We start from the raw sequence: 13,369 nt of genomic DNA, 5'->3' as shown, positions 1-13,369 counted from the left end.
GTTGAAGCTTGAAGTTTTTAGATTTTGGTTTTGTTTTCATTGAATAATGTTTCTCATTTCAAGAGAACTTGAGTTTCGTTTTATGTTTTCTTTTATTTGCTTTTTTTTTCTATCAATAACTATGTTTACCTTTCGTTTGATTTTTGAATGATCGTGTTTGATGTTCCTTTCTTATTTTTGAATTAAGTTTACTTATGTTTTGGTTACAAAATAGATATAAATCAGCTATTTTAAAACCGAAGAACCGATTTTACTTATGTTTTATGTTTTGATTACAAAATAGATACAAATTACGTACTTTTAAACCAAAGAACTGATTGGAACCTGAACCCGAAAATACATCGGGTTATACATGTTCTTTGAAGATTTACTAGCCCCGATACGAACCTGAGAGAACCCGAACTGGTCCCGAACCGAACTTTCATATAATCCGAATGGGGCTGATTTTGATAAACCCGAAAAACCGAAACCCGATTGGCACCCGAATGTCAATGCTACTGGATCTCAATAGAAAAGGGACTGTTGGGCCTATAAGCCCACACCCAAGCCCTCTAAAAGCCTACAACGACCGTAAAAAAAAAAAGGACGCCACGAAATAAAGAATCTCAAAATCGGATTTCATTTCTCAGTTCACCGTCTCCGACGGAAATGGAGGAACACAACGACGCCGTTAGCCGCGGCGGCGGCGGCGAGAGCAGTTTGTTCGATGGATCTGCTCACTGGTGGTGGGCGATGGGAAGCGGAGCTCAGATCATGTGGGGAGTGAGGTGTATTCGGAGAGGCTACGCCGGCGATAACCGTTTGATGCCGGTCAAAGCCTTCGGAATCGCATCACTCTTCGTCGGCGCGATAGCCACCACCTCCGTCGCGTTTCTAAGCGCCTCTGGGATCCACACGGTTAGTCCTGAGTTAAATCATTGATCTCTTTCTCTGTGTGATTGTTCCAAAGTGACGCTGAACAAAACACAACACAGGTCCAAGATGCGATTGACATGGGAGCTAGCATTAGAACGAATCTGGGAATCACTCCTCAGATACCTGATAAGCATATCACTGGTACGCCGGTCGTTTAGGGGTTTATAAGTACAAAAGCCGACCAAAGATTGTTTCTTTGATAATGTTCTGTTTTTTTTTTTAATGCAGAGGCGGACGATACATCATGAACACATTTCGAGTTTGGTTTCTCCTATAGAAGACGATCAAGTAACAGATTCAAGACCTGATTGTGCACGATTTTCTTAGTTGCTGTTAGCGATTCGTGTATGTCTCCTCTATAGATCGACGAACTGTGTTCGTCTTTGTCTGAAATTTTCAGCAAGGTTTTGTCTTTTATTTTTTTTGTGGAAGGGAAGAGATGTCATAAGTTATAGCTGACGTGATAAAGGTTGTATGCTCTGTTTTAGTTCAGACTTCAGAGATTTAATAGCAACCAGAGATATATGATCACGAATTTTTATGTCATATAGTAGCTTCAAGATACAGATCAACTATCTTTATAGAGAGCTCGAAAAGACCGCATGATGATTTAGTAGTACACACGAGTAGTTTGAAAATCAGAGACGAACCAAAGAGAGATGCAACGGACATCAAACCGTAAGTAGGGAGAGGTTCGGATTATAGCCAAATGAAACATTGATATATGACACATGTGTCTCCACGCAAACACATCTGAACAGATCAGCGATATGTCTAAATTTTGGATTTTTTTTTCGATTTTACCTTGGAATTTGAGGTAAGCGATGATTAGTTCTGGGAATGTTTGGTGTCGACACATTCTTGGGAGGATTGTATAGAAAAAATTTCTCAAGGATGATATAAGGAAGCTGGTTTTCGAGCAAGATGAGTTCAGTGTTGACTGTGTTTGCTATGCTTCCATCCATGAGATGATCTCCTGTCTCCATAGTCCTATTTTAGTTTTACTCAGTATGAGCTCTATTATGAGAATAGACTTGTGCAGGACCATCTCCACTGACTATCGAGATTCAATCCAACACTTTCCTTTTTTTTCATCTAAATTTCTTTTCATTTTTCTTTAGTTGATTTTGATAAGGATTTTTTATTTATTTATTTTGAGATGAAAAAATTATACTCAGGTACCTTAACTCGTGTAGCTCAACATAATAACAAGACAAATTATACTCAGGTATCTGAATCAATAGGTCTGGGACGGATCCGATATCCAAATCTGGATCCGGATTCTTATCCGACGTATCCATTATTTTACTATCCTTATCCAAATCCGGGGTTCTCGGATATCCAGGTGTCGGATATCCTTCTAAAAATTGTAATATCCGGCGGATATCCGGATCCAGATTTGAATCCTTAAAATAAATAAAAAATAATATTAATATATCTAAAATATTAAAAATAATTTAAAAATAAAACATATATAATGTTTTTAATTATTTCTATGTATAATATTACAAAATTTACATAAAATTTACATATACTATTATAAAAATAAAAATATATTAAATAAAGTTAATTCTTATATATAGATATTACTATTTTTGAAATAGTTATTAATAAAACTTACGGATCTGGATATCCGGACTAAAAAATCAAGATATCCGGATCCGGATCCGGCTTTGACGGATCCAACATTTTACTATCCGGATCCGGATTCGGCCCCTCCAGATATCTGGATTTTCGGACCGGATCTGGATCGAATCTCGGATCGAATCCGGATCTCGGATCAAAGTCTGAGGCCTATAGCTCAACATAATAACAAGACAAATATAACTCTACGGGAATAAAAAATGTACAACATCACAATATTATTGAATATCATAAAAGATTGATTGGTGACACATATATTCTCGAGAAAGCACAGCTGATGTTGCTAGTTTCTACTAGCTAATTAAATAATTTGAACGACGATAAGATATAAATTAAAACAGACACGAAGTATTCGACAATGTGCAGCACGTTTAAGGGAGAAAAGTATTTCACTCCTTGATAACATCTATGATAGAAGTCACGGCCTGGATAAGACTCAGCAGCAATAGAAACGCAGCGACTAGGGTGGCTGTCCCTCTCCACAGGTTGCTGAAATACACACGCCTGAGGATGGAGCGTGACTTATTGCATGAATTCCCGTAGTGCTTGATGACTTTTGTTGCGATATCAGTATAGAAAGAGCCATTGTCCAAGACTCCCAAACAAAGCTTGTTCACCATCTTGGCCACGGAACCATGGTTCCCAAGCCAGTCCGTTATTATCCCTTACAAATATCAAAACCATCATGAATTTATGCTCTTATATGAGGAGCCGTGCCTTATAAATGAAACTAGACATTGACCCGCGCGCCAGCGCGGATATGAATTTTCAGTTTCTAATTATTTATTTTATTAAATGATGTATTTGTAATATTCGTTCATATTATATTCATTAAGTAAATTTTTTTTTTTGCATCTTAAACTATCTATTTTTTTTACGAATGTGTGATATCATATAAAAAATATAAAAAAATGAGTATAGAGTTAATTAGATAATTTTAAAAACAGAAATTTTTCTTTCGTGTGCGATATCATATAAATAATGATCCGCCCAGTTAACAAAAATCATGATTATTTTATGTGTAATTTTTTTATTTTGACCATTTCCTTAAAACTATATTAAATTTTACATATTTTAATTAGAATATTTTTAATATCTTTACCTTTTTATTCGAAATGCAACTCAATATTTTTTTTAACAATTATAACAAAATATTTTTAGAAATTGTTTGAAAAATATGAAAATTACATTTTTAAATTAAAATTATCCTAAAATATGATAAGTTTTGATGTAAACGAAAACTCAAATTATGTCAAAAATAATGATACTCAATGATAATAACAATTTTAATTGATTATTTTAAAAAAAATACATTTACAAAAATATTGTTTGAAAGAAAATTTATTTATCTTTCAAATATAAAATGAAAATATTATAATTAAATAATAAAAAATATAAATAAAAACCATAAATTTAGCAAATGACAACTGAGGTATATTATGCTAAAATTTTCTTTCTAACAATTTATTAAATGACAAATGAGTTATGAACAAATAATACCATATAATTTTTAAAAACATAGCCATTCTTAAATATTTTTTGAATAAATAATTATTTTTAAATTTAATCAACTGAAAATAATATCCCTACAATTGTGTGAGTCAAATTCTAGTTTTATTGATGCATATTATATATTAGTGCTGCATGTTTTAGGTAACATTTTAATGATGCACATTTTTAAAATCTCCATTATTAAAATTATGCACGTAAGGATAACTCATGAGTTTTTTTTTTGTTGATTAAATGACATTATGTCCAAATTTATTAAAGGATATTTCATTAAGGTAACTGAAAAAGACAAACAATAAAATAAGAAGTTTAAATTCATTTAAGCATATTTGATTAATGTAACTGAAAAGACAAGTAATAAATTAGGCAGTTTTATTCGTTTTAGGATATTTAATAAATGCAACTGAAAAAGACAAGCATAAAAAAGAGGAAGTTTAATTAACGAAGTAAAAACATTTTCAAATGAGTACTTCTCTTTTAATAATATAGATTTGGAACTCACGCTAATTATATGGCAACAACTTTTTGTGAAAAAATTATAGGGCATATTTATATATTCATAAACAAAATGCTTTATTTCTTCTCAACTTAAGTACGTATATACTAAATCACTAGCAATAATTTCTGTCCTTATTTTCTACAATTACAATTAAGATGTTAACTTTTTGAATTTTTCCATATGCTCATCTTCTTTTCTTTTACCATAATAATTATTTTTCTTCATTTTATCTTTTTGTTTTTTCATTTAAATATTTATGAATTAACATAAAACTATAATAAAAAGTAATTAACCAAGTGATTTTGGCCTAGTGGTAAAAGGGTTCTGGTTGGAGCTTTCACTCTGAATTTGATTCCTCTTTGTCATCCGTAAATGTTTTAAGTGGTAAAAAACTTGAATTTCTATGGACTTCATAGTGATTAGTATTTGGGCCTAGAAAGCCTTTTGATCACACCACGATTATTAAAAAAAAAAATACATACTTTCTGTTGAAATGTTATTCCAAAATTTTATTCTGATTACTTCCAAATTGATCTTATATTTCCAAATTTTTAAAATGTTAATATACATAATAGACATGGACCTCAAAATTGTTAAATTTTTTTTTTAGTAAAAAATATTATTAAATAATCTATGGTCTTCAAAATTTCAAGGCCGGTTCAGGATGAAAATGTTACCTTTCTCGACAAGCAAGCTCACGTCTTTCTTAGTGTCGATGAGGAAATCCAAGAACATGATGTAGTCAGAAACGTGAGAGTTGAACGGGTAATGACATTGTTCAAGCGCCATTATGTTTCTAATCGTTATCTCCGCATCGTCATCAGCGAAGAACTTGGGTATCTTTAAAACACCCTTTTCGAATGTAACCAAAACCGACAAAGGGTTTTCCACGGCCTCAAATTTAATTCCCCCACCATCTAGTTTATCCGCATTATACATTTGATACATGGACTCGTAACATCTCTCAAAAGCATGATCTGGAACAGTCTCCACGCGGACACGCCTGAGCAAATCAGTGAAATGTCTGAACTTTGCGTCTCTTCCCTTCTCGTCTTGGAATTCAAAATGTTTGATGGTTAATTGGTGGAATGTCTTTTTGCGGAGTTTTGAAACTGTTGGATCAAAGAGTTTTTCAAGGATGAAGAATGGAATCTGGTTCTCGAGCAAGATTAAATCTCTATTGATTTCTTGTGCAAGACATGGTTCGTCAATGAGAGGATCCCCAGTTTTCTCTGTTGCTGCTTCCACAGAACGCCTCAACATGAACTCTAGTATAAAAACAGAGTCATGTAGGATCATCTCCACGAACTTTGGGGATTTAATCCAAGCCGTTGATTCCAGATAGCTTGCCCTAATCACAGCTTCATCTTCTTTGATCACTCTCTTGAATCCATCAATGATATTTTTCCCTTCAGGCCTTTTAGCGAATTCCGCTAGGTAAAACTTCTTGTGCTCTTCCATGTTTAAGTAGTCCATTAACCTTGCGTTTGTGATATCTCCACGAGACTTGAGAGCCTGGAGTTTCAAAGAATAGTGAAGAGGTCCGATGAGGACTGATTGAGGCGTGTATGCTTCGGGGCTAACTCGACGCAGACAGTTTGGGACTCGGTAGATACAGCAAAGGTCGGTAGTAGGAACCCGCCACACGCCTGGAACAGGTTTGCTCAACTCATGGTTTGTGCCGGATTCAAGATCCAACAATGGGTCCATAGGGTATGGATCGGCAGATGTAATCTTGTCTGAAGAATCTGAAGCCTGTCTCAAAATAGGAGGCGTTGAGAAATCCATGGCAGTAGAGGGGGAAGAAGAAAGGTTACGACTTACAGAATTTTCACTCTTATTACTGAAAGATGGATAAGATAGAACTCAATTGATTATGGTATTTAATTTAAAAATGTATTAATTGCCTTAACGAGGAAGGTATTAGGGTGCAGTGCAGATTTCAAAAACCCCAAATTCCACGACTGGTATCAACGGTAGAAAAAGGGCCATGTGATGCACATTTTATTATACTCTAGTCGTAATAAATTGCTATTGTGAAAAGTACCCTTTCACATAAAATCACTATAATTAGCCAAATAACCTTTCACTGTATAAAGTACTATGCAAATTTTTATAATACCGAAAGACCCCTACGTTCTTACTTTCATAGCTTCTGGCTCTAGCAGCCTATGTGTCAGACACCAGTATAGGGCTAAACCCCCTGTTCGGGAACACGCTAGGCGCTAGTCGGACGGTCGGATTGGGCCTAACGCCTAAAGAAAAAATCGGAGATTAATCGGAAATTATGCGGAGCAGAATTTTTAGATTGTTTACTATGTTATAAAACATGTTAATCTTTAATTGTGTATAACATTAATACATTTTCATGTTTAAGATTGTATAAAACACACAAATATAATATATAAACTTAATATAGTGTAATTTTCATCAAAATTATGAATATAAATGATATTTATAAAATTTTAGATCAAATAAATAAATAAAAATATTATTAAAAATAAAATAAAAATAAAAAAATAATTAAAAAAATAGATTAGGCGGCTAGGCGGTCATTTAGACGATCTAGGCGGAAAAAATCGGATATCCAATTTTTTTAATCGATTTGATATAAATCGGGGCGGAAGAGTGATGCGTAGCGTCCAGACGGCCTATTTTTAGAACATGCGCTAAACCTACCACACGCCAGCAAATGTACTACACAGATGCTAATTGAGTACGTAGGATTTAGCATTGAAGCTTAATTATATTCACCATTTATTTTAATTAACGCAGCCCGTAATGTAGCGACTAATTCCTGTATTATAACGCACCATGTTAGTAGAATGTTTGTTTACTTAAAATTTACCTAATTTGGTTATTAGTAGAGTGTTTGTTAGCAGTTATCGATAACACTTAACGTTTAACTGATTAGGTTTTAAACACTTGGTCAGTGTTTGTTTACTTCTAAGCTGAAAAATATACAAAACTATCATTTCTTGACACGTAACTGCTAAGATTTTTCTGGTAACTATTAGACCAAGAACTTGCGACGATTTATATTAGTGCTTTAATATTTACTTGGGGCTTAGTGTTATTTATTATCTGAGGTGTTACCCTATCTGATGGATTATATCACTGAATGCATTGGTAGAGGCCTAGGTTTACTAGTGACTGCTACATCTCATAATAACGTTTTAATGTATCAAGTGTTCATGAATTCGATTGTCTGTTTTTGCAAGTTGAGGTGATATTCAAAAATAAAATTGTTTGGTGGAGGACTCACTGCAGCTGACCTGACTCGTTTGACTTGCCTGCATGCACTGTTCAGGTCTTAGATGCAATGGTGGTTTTCGCATCGAGAGCAAGATCAAAAAGATATCAACCCAATCACCACCGCCGTCCCACACACCCTCAATTCTGCAAGCCGAAAAGTGTCCATCGGTGCACCCTTTGTTCTGTCTAGGATGAAGGGCATCCCACAGAATCCCAATTCAACGGACTCAACTGTTATGACAGTGTTTCTCATACAGGCCCACACTTCAAATGGAATGGAAGGATGCAAATAGGTCACTGAAGCTTCACTGCCTGCAGCTGCAAAACACGTGGCCTTTCTGGTTTATCAAGACATAACACCAGCATGGACCTCTTACTTTTTCTTGCTACTTATTCTACATTTAGATGTTGTATCCTCGCCCACAAACTAATTTTGTGATCTCACTGTCCCTTGTTAACTTCAAGTTTACTTGTTCCAATGATTACTCATATTTTTTCTTGCATTCTAAGTGCTCTTTTTAACACAAACAAACAAGTTAAGAGATAACATATTATTTAATAACTAAGTAAACATGGTAACATCGCGACCACAAATTAGTTGCAGTTAACATAATATATATTCGCAAAGTTACAGAGTTATACATTGTATAATATATTCAACACTCGTCAACTACGAATTTAACTGTTAACATATATATTGGATATGTAGCATAAGATATTAGCTGCTACAAAATAACTTATCATTAATGGTGTTTATCTCTATTTAGTCTTCTTCTTCTTCTGTACAAACTACTTTTATGAGTGTTTGCTTTATAGCCTCCATGACATTCCTTGATTGCCTCTTCCTCCATGAAATAAAAAGCAGAACACTACTTTTGGCTGCCACAGATTCAACACATCTAAAGCACGTGTGGGGCCCACAACTTTAAAAGAAAAATTCTTATTAGGCTGGAGTTGCTTAACGAAAATCTAAATACTGTCTTGAATGGCCTTTTGACACCTAATATGATTTTTTGGGCCCAGTAGGTTTGACTGATTCATAGAGAGAAGCGCAGATTGTTTGTTTCTGATTCCATGAATCGTTTTATAACTCTTTTCCTCTACGTCTCCCATATTTACTCCGTCAATCAATGGCAGACCACGTTCGCTACACCTCCTCCATTCCACCTTATATATATATATATATATTATCTTAAGAGGAACCCAACGGCCCTCATTCTCTCAACAATTCTTGCTCCAATAAAACTGTATTTCACCTTCTCGAAAATGATTTCGTCCGCTGGTCCAGTTGACAAAGCCGTTAAAAAAATGGCGAGTTCATGGGAATCAACTTCTCTTCCTTGATGACAGGGTAAAGACTTCTTCGATCAATTGCAACCTCTCTTCCAGATCTCTGTTTATAATCGCAACTCTTCCTTTAAATATCTCATCTGATTGAAACTGCAGAATTCAGAGATCCACGGCTTCATCCCCGCTGGTCGTAGATATCATTAAGGTTCAGTTCATCAATGTGTGGAACTGCGTTATGAGATAACTGTGAATAATTAACAAAGTATTCACATAAAATTCATATATGTATTTTTTTTTTTTTCTCCTTTATGTGTTTGTATATAAATCCATCTGAGAAGGAAGATCTGGAGGCATGACTCAGCAAGGAGAATATATAAGCTCTGAAAGAAGAGTTAACAGAGATTATACAAGGTGAATAAATAATACTATTGCCTTTCAAATTGGTTCTAATTCAGACTACCGTTTTACCATGTAAGCGACTAGAAAGCAAGAGACATGACATGAGTTTGAGAGAATTTTTTCAGAGCTTGTTTTGTCATAGCAACCATTTTTGTAATAGGAACTTCAGTCTGCGGAGTCAACTTGCAGCGGAACAGTCGAGGTGTTTCAAATTAGAGGTTGCAGAGGTAAGACAAAAGATTAAGACAATGGAAACACTTGAAAATAAACTGGAACTCCTCCACCGTCAGAGAGCCGTTGCGTCTGAACAAGCCGCCGCCAATATGAATGGCAAAAGACAAAGCTCTGGGGATGGCTTGCTGGAACTCTTCCGCCAAAAGCATGAATCCCCCATGAAGTTACGTTTTTTCCAGCACTTCTCTTTTTCATTACCAGTCTCATCTTTTATATAATGGATTCTATAAGTATTCATTCATTCTTTAGTGTAGTTTATAAATCCATAGGAGCCAATTTATACGTAATGTACTGAATATAGTCTTTGTAAACAGGTGAGTGCAAGTGGACAAAGCTACTCAAGAACTGAAGAGATCAACAATGCCTTTACCAATGAAGTCTCATGGGACCGATCTTCCACGTCTTCTACTCAAGCACCAACACATAGACCAAGTAAAAGAACATATGGTGCGATCTAAACCGTTAATTTCCTTTGCTTAAGGTTCTGTCTCAGTCAATGGTATGGCTTGCAGTTGAACTGTGGTATTCAGGTTTTACTTTTTTTTTTTGTTATTACATTCATGTTTAGTTTCTAGAATGAGGGGGAAAACAAAACTGTGAAAGAGACAAAAGAGCAAGAGCGTGTTCACAAGTCAATAAAGATTGACACTTGCAAGAAATTTTATTTTTTTCAAAGAGTAGTTAGTAATCTTTATATTCTCTTCTCTTGGACTTTGTCTCTGCAAACATAGTTTTATCATTTTAAGTATGTGTATAACAAGTCATTTGCAAATGTAACTATTATTTCTTTTCAATTCTTTTTTCAGGATTTACTTTTAAAAAAGAAACTAGATTTTGATCCGCGCGGGATATTTTTCGTTGACAAATTTATTAATCCACCTATTTGTTCACTAATATGTTTAGGCACGTGCGTTCAATTTTCAGTTCGACTGTAATTTTTTTTTTTTTTGGTTTTTGGTGTCGGTTGTGATTTTGTTTTTTTTCAAATTAAGAAACATATGGACCGTTCGATTATTTGTGAATTTAGGTTTGGTTTCGGATTAATTAGTTAGCTCTCAGTTTGATTGGGATAAAAATATTAAAAACTCATATAAAGTTTCGAGTTTAATTTGGTGCTGGTTCGGTGCCTGTTTTTGGATAATATGGTTAAAAACCACATTTTTGTATTTTTAGAACAAATCGGCTAAATTTAAATATTTAACATATAATATTCTTGTGATTTCGTTGTATTGAGAAATCCGTATCTTACATAGTAATATTTATTATCTTTTATAAATCTATTTATATTGAAGTTGTTTTTAATAATGAAAATAAATTATATTTAAAACTCTTACAATATGTAATAACTTCCCGAAAACTATCAAGATTTTTTATTTTAAAATTAACATTTATAATACAAAATAAGAACCATTTTAAAATTAATTCATAAAAATAACCATTTTTAATAAGAATAAAAATTATCCAAGTTTATGTTAACGAATATAAAAAAAAGTAAAAACTGAGCTTTAAAGCCTATGAGATCAAAAATTACATGAAGTGTTACTGGTAAGTTGGGTTTACAAATGAACGAACAACTTTTGTTTTCTATAACCCAACCCAAAACAGGTCTAAGTATCCTAAAACCGACAAAAGAGAATGTTGTCTTTTTGACTTTCCTGAATAATCTTTAAAAAAAACATCGCTTCTCTCTGGAAATAGTAAAGTAAGAACTTATGCAACATGATCCATCATCACCGATCTACGAAGGTATAACACGAATCCAACCGTTTTGTTGATCATTATATCGTATGCGCTTAAAAACTTTTTTTACGAACTAAATTTTTTCTGTTTTTTACTTTTCAGATAATGTTGCATGTGTGATCTGATGATAGATCTGTTTATTTCGATAAGAATCTGTTGTTTTTGTATGTGTTCGAAGACGATGTGAAAATATAAAGTATCTCTCAATACAAACCAAGCTCTTTACATTGGACTGTTTTGTTTAGTTGGATAGAACCAAATGTGTTGGGCTTTTAATTTCCGAAAACCACTAAAAATAATTGAAAAAGTTAATGGAAATTTTTGTAATTAATTGGAAAATTCAGGGGCATAATCATAAGAATAATTCTGCTTTAATAGTATAGATAAAGAGATACACATCATACATAAATTGTCATAGTTGGTTCTTGCTTAAAATAAGGAGTAAGTAATTGGTTGCATCTACAGTCGTGTGATATTTTTGATCTCTAAGTCAGTTTGTTTGTCGTCTAATCCACCGTTAGTGCATGTGCTAATTGTATTCAATTTTGAAAATACAAGGTTATATTAATTTTTCTTCTTGAGATTTCTTTTATTAATATTTTAAAAGGTAATTATTATTACCTCGCTTTTTATGAACGTATGGTTCAATATTGGTACCAAGCTGTTTTGAACACTGGAGTCTGAGTGGAAAGGGCACAGCCTAATTCTAAATTCTTAAAATCTTATACTCTTAAAAAGAAAAGACGAGTAACCAGTGTTCTAAATTGTTCAATGATCTGTTGGCTGCATACCGTCCAACTTTTCTCAAAAATACTCGGCTAAGCTGTATAAAGTTTTCTTTTCCTCTTATAACTAACTATATAAAGCCTCTTTTCAAACAAACAAACAAAAATATGAGTCTAAGATTAGACTCTAATACGACTAAATCTTATATATTGTAATGCTTTTGATTTTCTAAATTTAGGTTTAAAGTTCTGAGGTTTTCAAGGGATTTATGGATTGTTTTAGAATCAGACTTGAGTAAATCTAGATAAGTATTTTTATCGTTAATTACCAGTTGACATTCTTAGATATTTTGAGCTTGATGATTAAGCTAATCTGTTATTTAAAGAGCACGAAAAAACTCAAAGTCCAAAACTTACAGTTCCTTTCTGTTTTCTAAACTACGGATTTGATTTGAGGATTATAACATTTATAGATGCGACAAGGGTGCAAAAAGGGAATGATTACACCAAATTTTTTGCTAGTTGTGTTATTCCCGTTAAATGCAAAGAAGACGGTTGAGTCTGTTGAATCTGTGACCAGCATCTGAACATGGTACCAATATAATGGAATGTTGCGATTTTTTAGTTATTTATTGTCATAATAGACATATATAGGCTAGAAAAAAATGTATTAAGTTTAAATTTGAATGAAATACCACAAAACAGAAATTGCATTGTAGACATGGAAGCGTGTGTAAGTGAAATCACAACATTACGTACATAAAATTATCCATTACATCACCAACATTCCCGGTCCGCGCTTGCGCGGGGGCTATACCCTAGTAATACTAATGTTAAAGAACTAAGCTAGTTGACATTTAATTGAGCGTTCGAAAGCCGCATAGCCCCAGTGATCGTTTATCATTTACTTAATATCAATGTTAAAAAAATCGGTAGACGGTATCTCATACTGTTTATAAGAAATTATTGATTGTGCAGATGTTTAACAAATGTTTTGAATGTTTATATATCAATATTTTTTTAAAAAATGTTCAATTGCATGAAATTTATTGAATTAGGGGTTTGAGAAAATTTAAGGAGTTTTAGATTTAGTGGAGTTTAAATGGGATTTGAAGATTTTGTTTGGGAATTGAAGATTTTGGTGAGAATTTAGATGGGT

General features: G+C 33.4%; 3 protein-coding genes across 3 annotated transcripts; 2 read left to right on the top strand and 1 right to left on the bottom strand.

Moving 5' to 3' along the window:
• Positions 1-526: 526 nt before the first annotated feature.
• On the top strand, positions 527-1,461 carry BNAC08G30680D. Its single transcript, XM_013854557.3, has 3 exons — positions 527-897; positions 975-1,056; positions 1,144-1,461. Exons 1-3 carry the CDS (start codon positions 649-651, stop codon positions 1,161-1,163), a joined length of 351 nt encoding a protein of 116 aa, XP_013710011.1. The 5' UTR covers positions 527-648; the 3' UTR covers positions 1,164-1,461.
• Positions 1,462-2,760: 1,299 nt separating this feature from the next.
• On the bottom strand, positions 2,761-7,066 carry LOC106413333 (UPF0481 protein At3g47200-like). Its single transcript, XM_048764859.1, has 2 exons — positions 5,245-7,066; positions 2,761-3,223 (listed from the first exon to the last, which is right to left on the bottom strand). Exons 1-2 carry the CDS (start codon positions 6,353-6,355, stop codon positions 2,949-2,951), a joined length of 1,386 nt encoding a protein of 461 aa, XP_048620816.1. The 5' UTR covers positions 6,356-7,066; the 3' UTR covers positions 2,761-2,948.
• Positions 7,067-8,897: 1,831 nt separating this feature from the next.
• Positions 8,898-10,425, top strand: LOC106413979 (acyl-CoA-binding domain-containing protein 6). Its single transcript, XM_013854698.3, has 4 exons — positions 8,898-9,173; positions 9,269-9,523; positions 9,672-9,909; positions 10,060-10,425. The coding sequence occupies exons 2-4, from the start codon at positions 9,465-9,467 to the stop codon at positions 10,201-10,203; spliced, it is 441 nt and encodes a 146-aa protein (XP_013710152.1). The 5' UTR covers positions 8,898-9,173; positions 9,269-9,464; the 3' UTR covers positions 10,204-10,425.
• The last annotated feature ends 2,944 nt before the right edge of the window (positions 10,426-13,369 follow it).

Source organism: Brassica napus, chromosome C8 (assembly GCF_020379485.1).
Source record: "Brassica napus cultivar Da-Ae chromosome C8, Da-Ae, whole genome shotgun sequence".
In the NCBI taxonomy this organism is placed as follows: domain Eukaryota; kingdom Viridiplantae; phylum Streptophyta; class Magnoliopsida; order Brassicales; family Brassicaceae; genus Brassica; species Brassica napus.
This window is presented reverse-complemented; position numbering and strand designations above follow the sequence as displayed.

Excerpts from the sequence above, each read along its gene's own strand:
- BNAC08G30680D (XM_013854557.3), top strand. The coding sequence starts at position 649 with ATGGAGGAACACAACGACGCCGTTAGCCGCGGCGGCGGCGGCGAGAGC. Across the intron at positions 898-974 it reads GCGCCTCTGGGATCCACACG|GTCCAAGATGCGATTGACAT; the intron begins GTTAGTCCTGAG and ends AACACAACACAG. Across the intron at positions 1,057-1,143 it reads ACCTGATAAGCATATCACTG|AGGCGGACGATACATCATGA; the intron begins GTACGCCGGTCG and ends TTTTTAATGCAG.
- LOC106413333 (XM_048764859.1), bottom strand. The coding sequence starts at position 6,355 with ATGGATTTCTCAACGCCTCCTATTTTGAGACAGGCTTCAGATTCTTCA. Across the intron at positions 3,224-5,244 it reads GAGCTTGCTTGTCGAGAAAG|GGATAATAACGGACTGGCTT; the intron begins GTAACATTTTCA and ends GATATTTGTAAG.
- LOC106413979 (XM_013854698.3), top strand. The coding sequence starts at position 9,465 with ATGACTCAGCAAGGAGAATATATAAGCTCTGAAAGAAGAGTTAACAGA. Across the intron at positions 9,524-9,671 it reads GTTAACAGAGATTATACAAG|GAACTTCAGTCTGCGGAGTC; the intron begins GTGAATAAATAA and ends TTTTTGTAATAG. Across the intron at positions 9,910-10,059 it reads AGCATGAATCCCCCATGAAG|GTGAGTGCAAGTGGACAAAG; the intron begins TTACGTTTTTTC and ends CTTTGTAAACAG.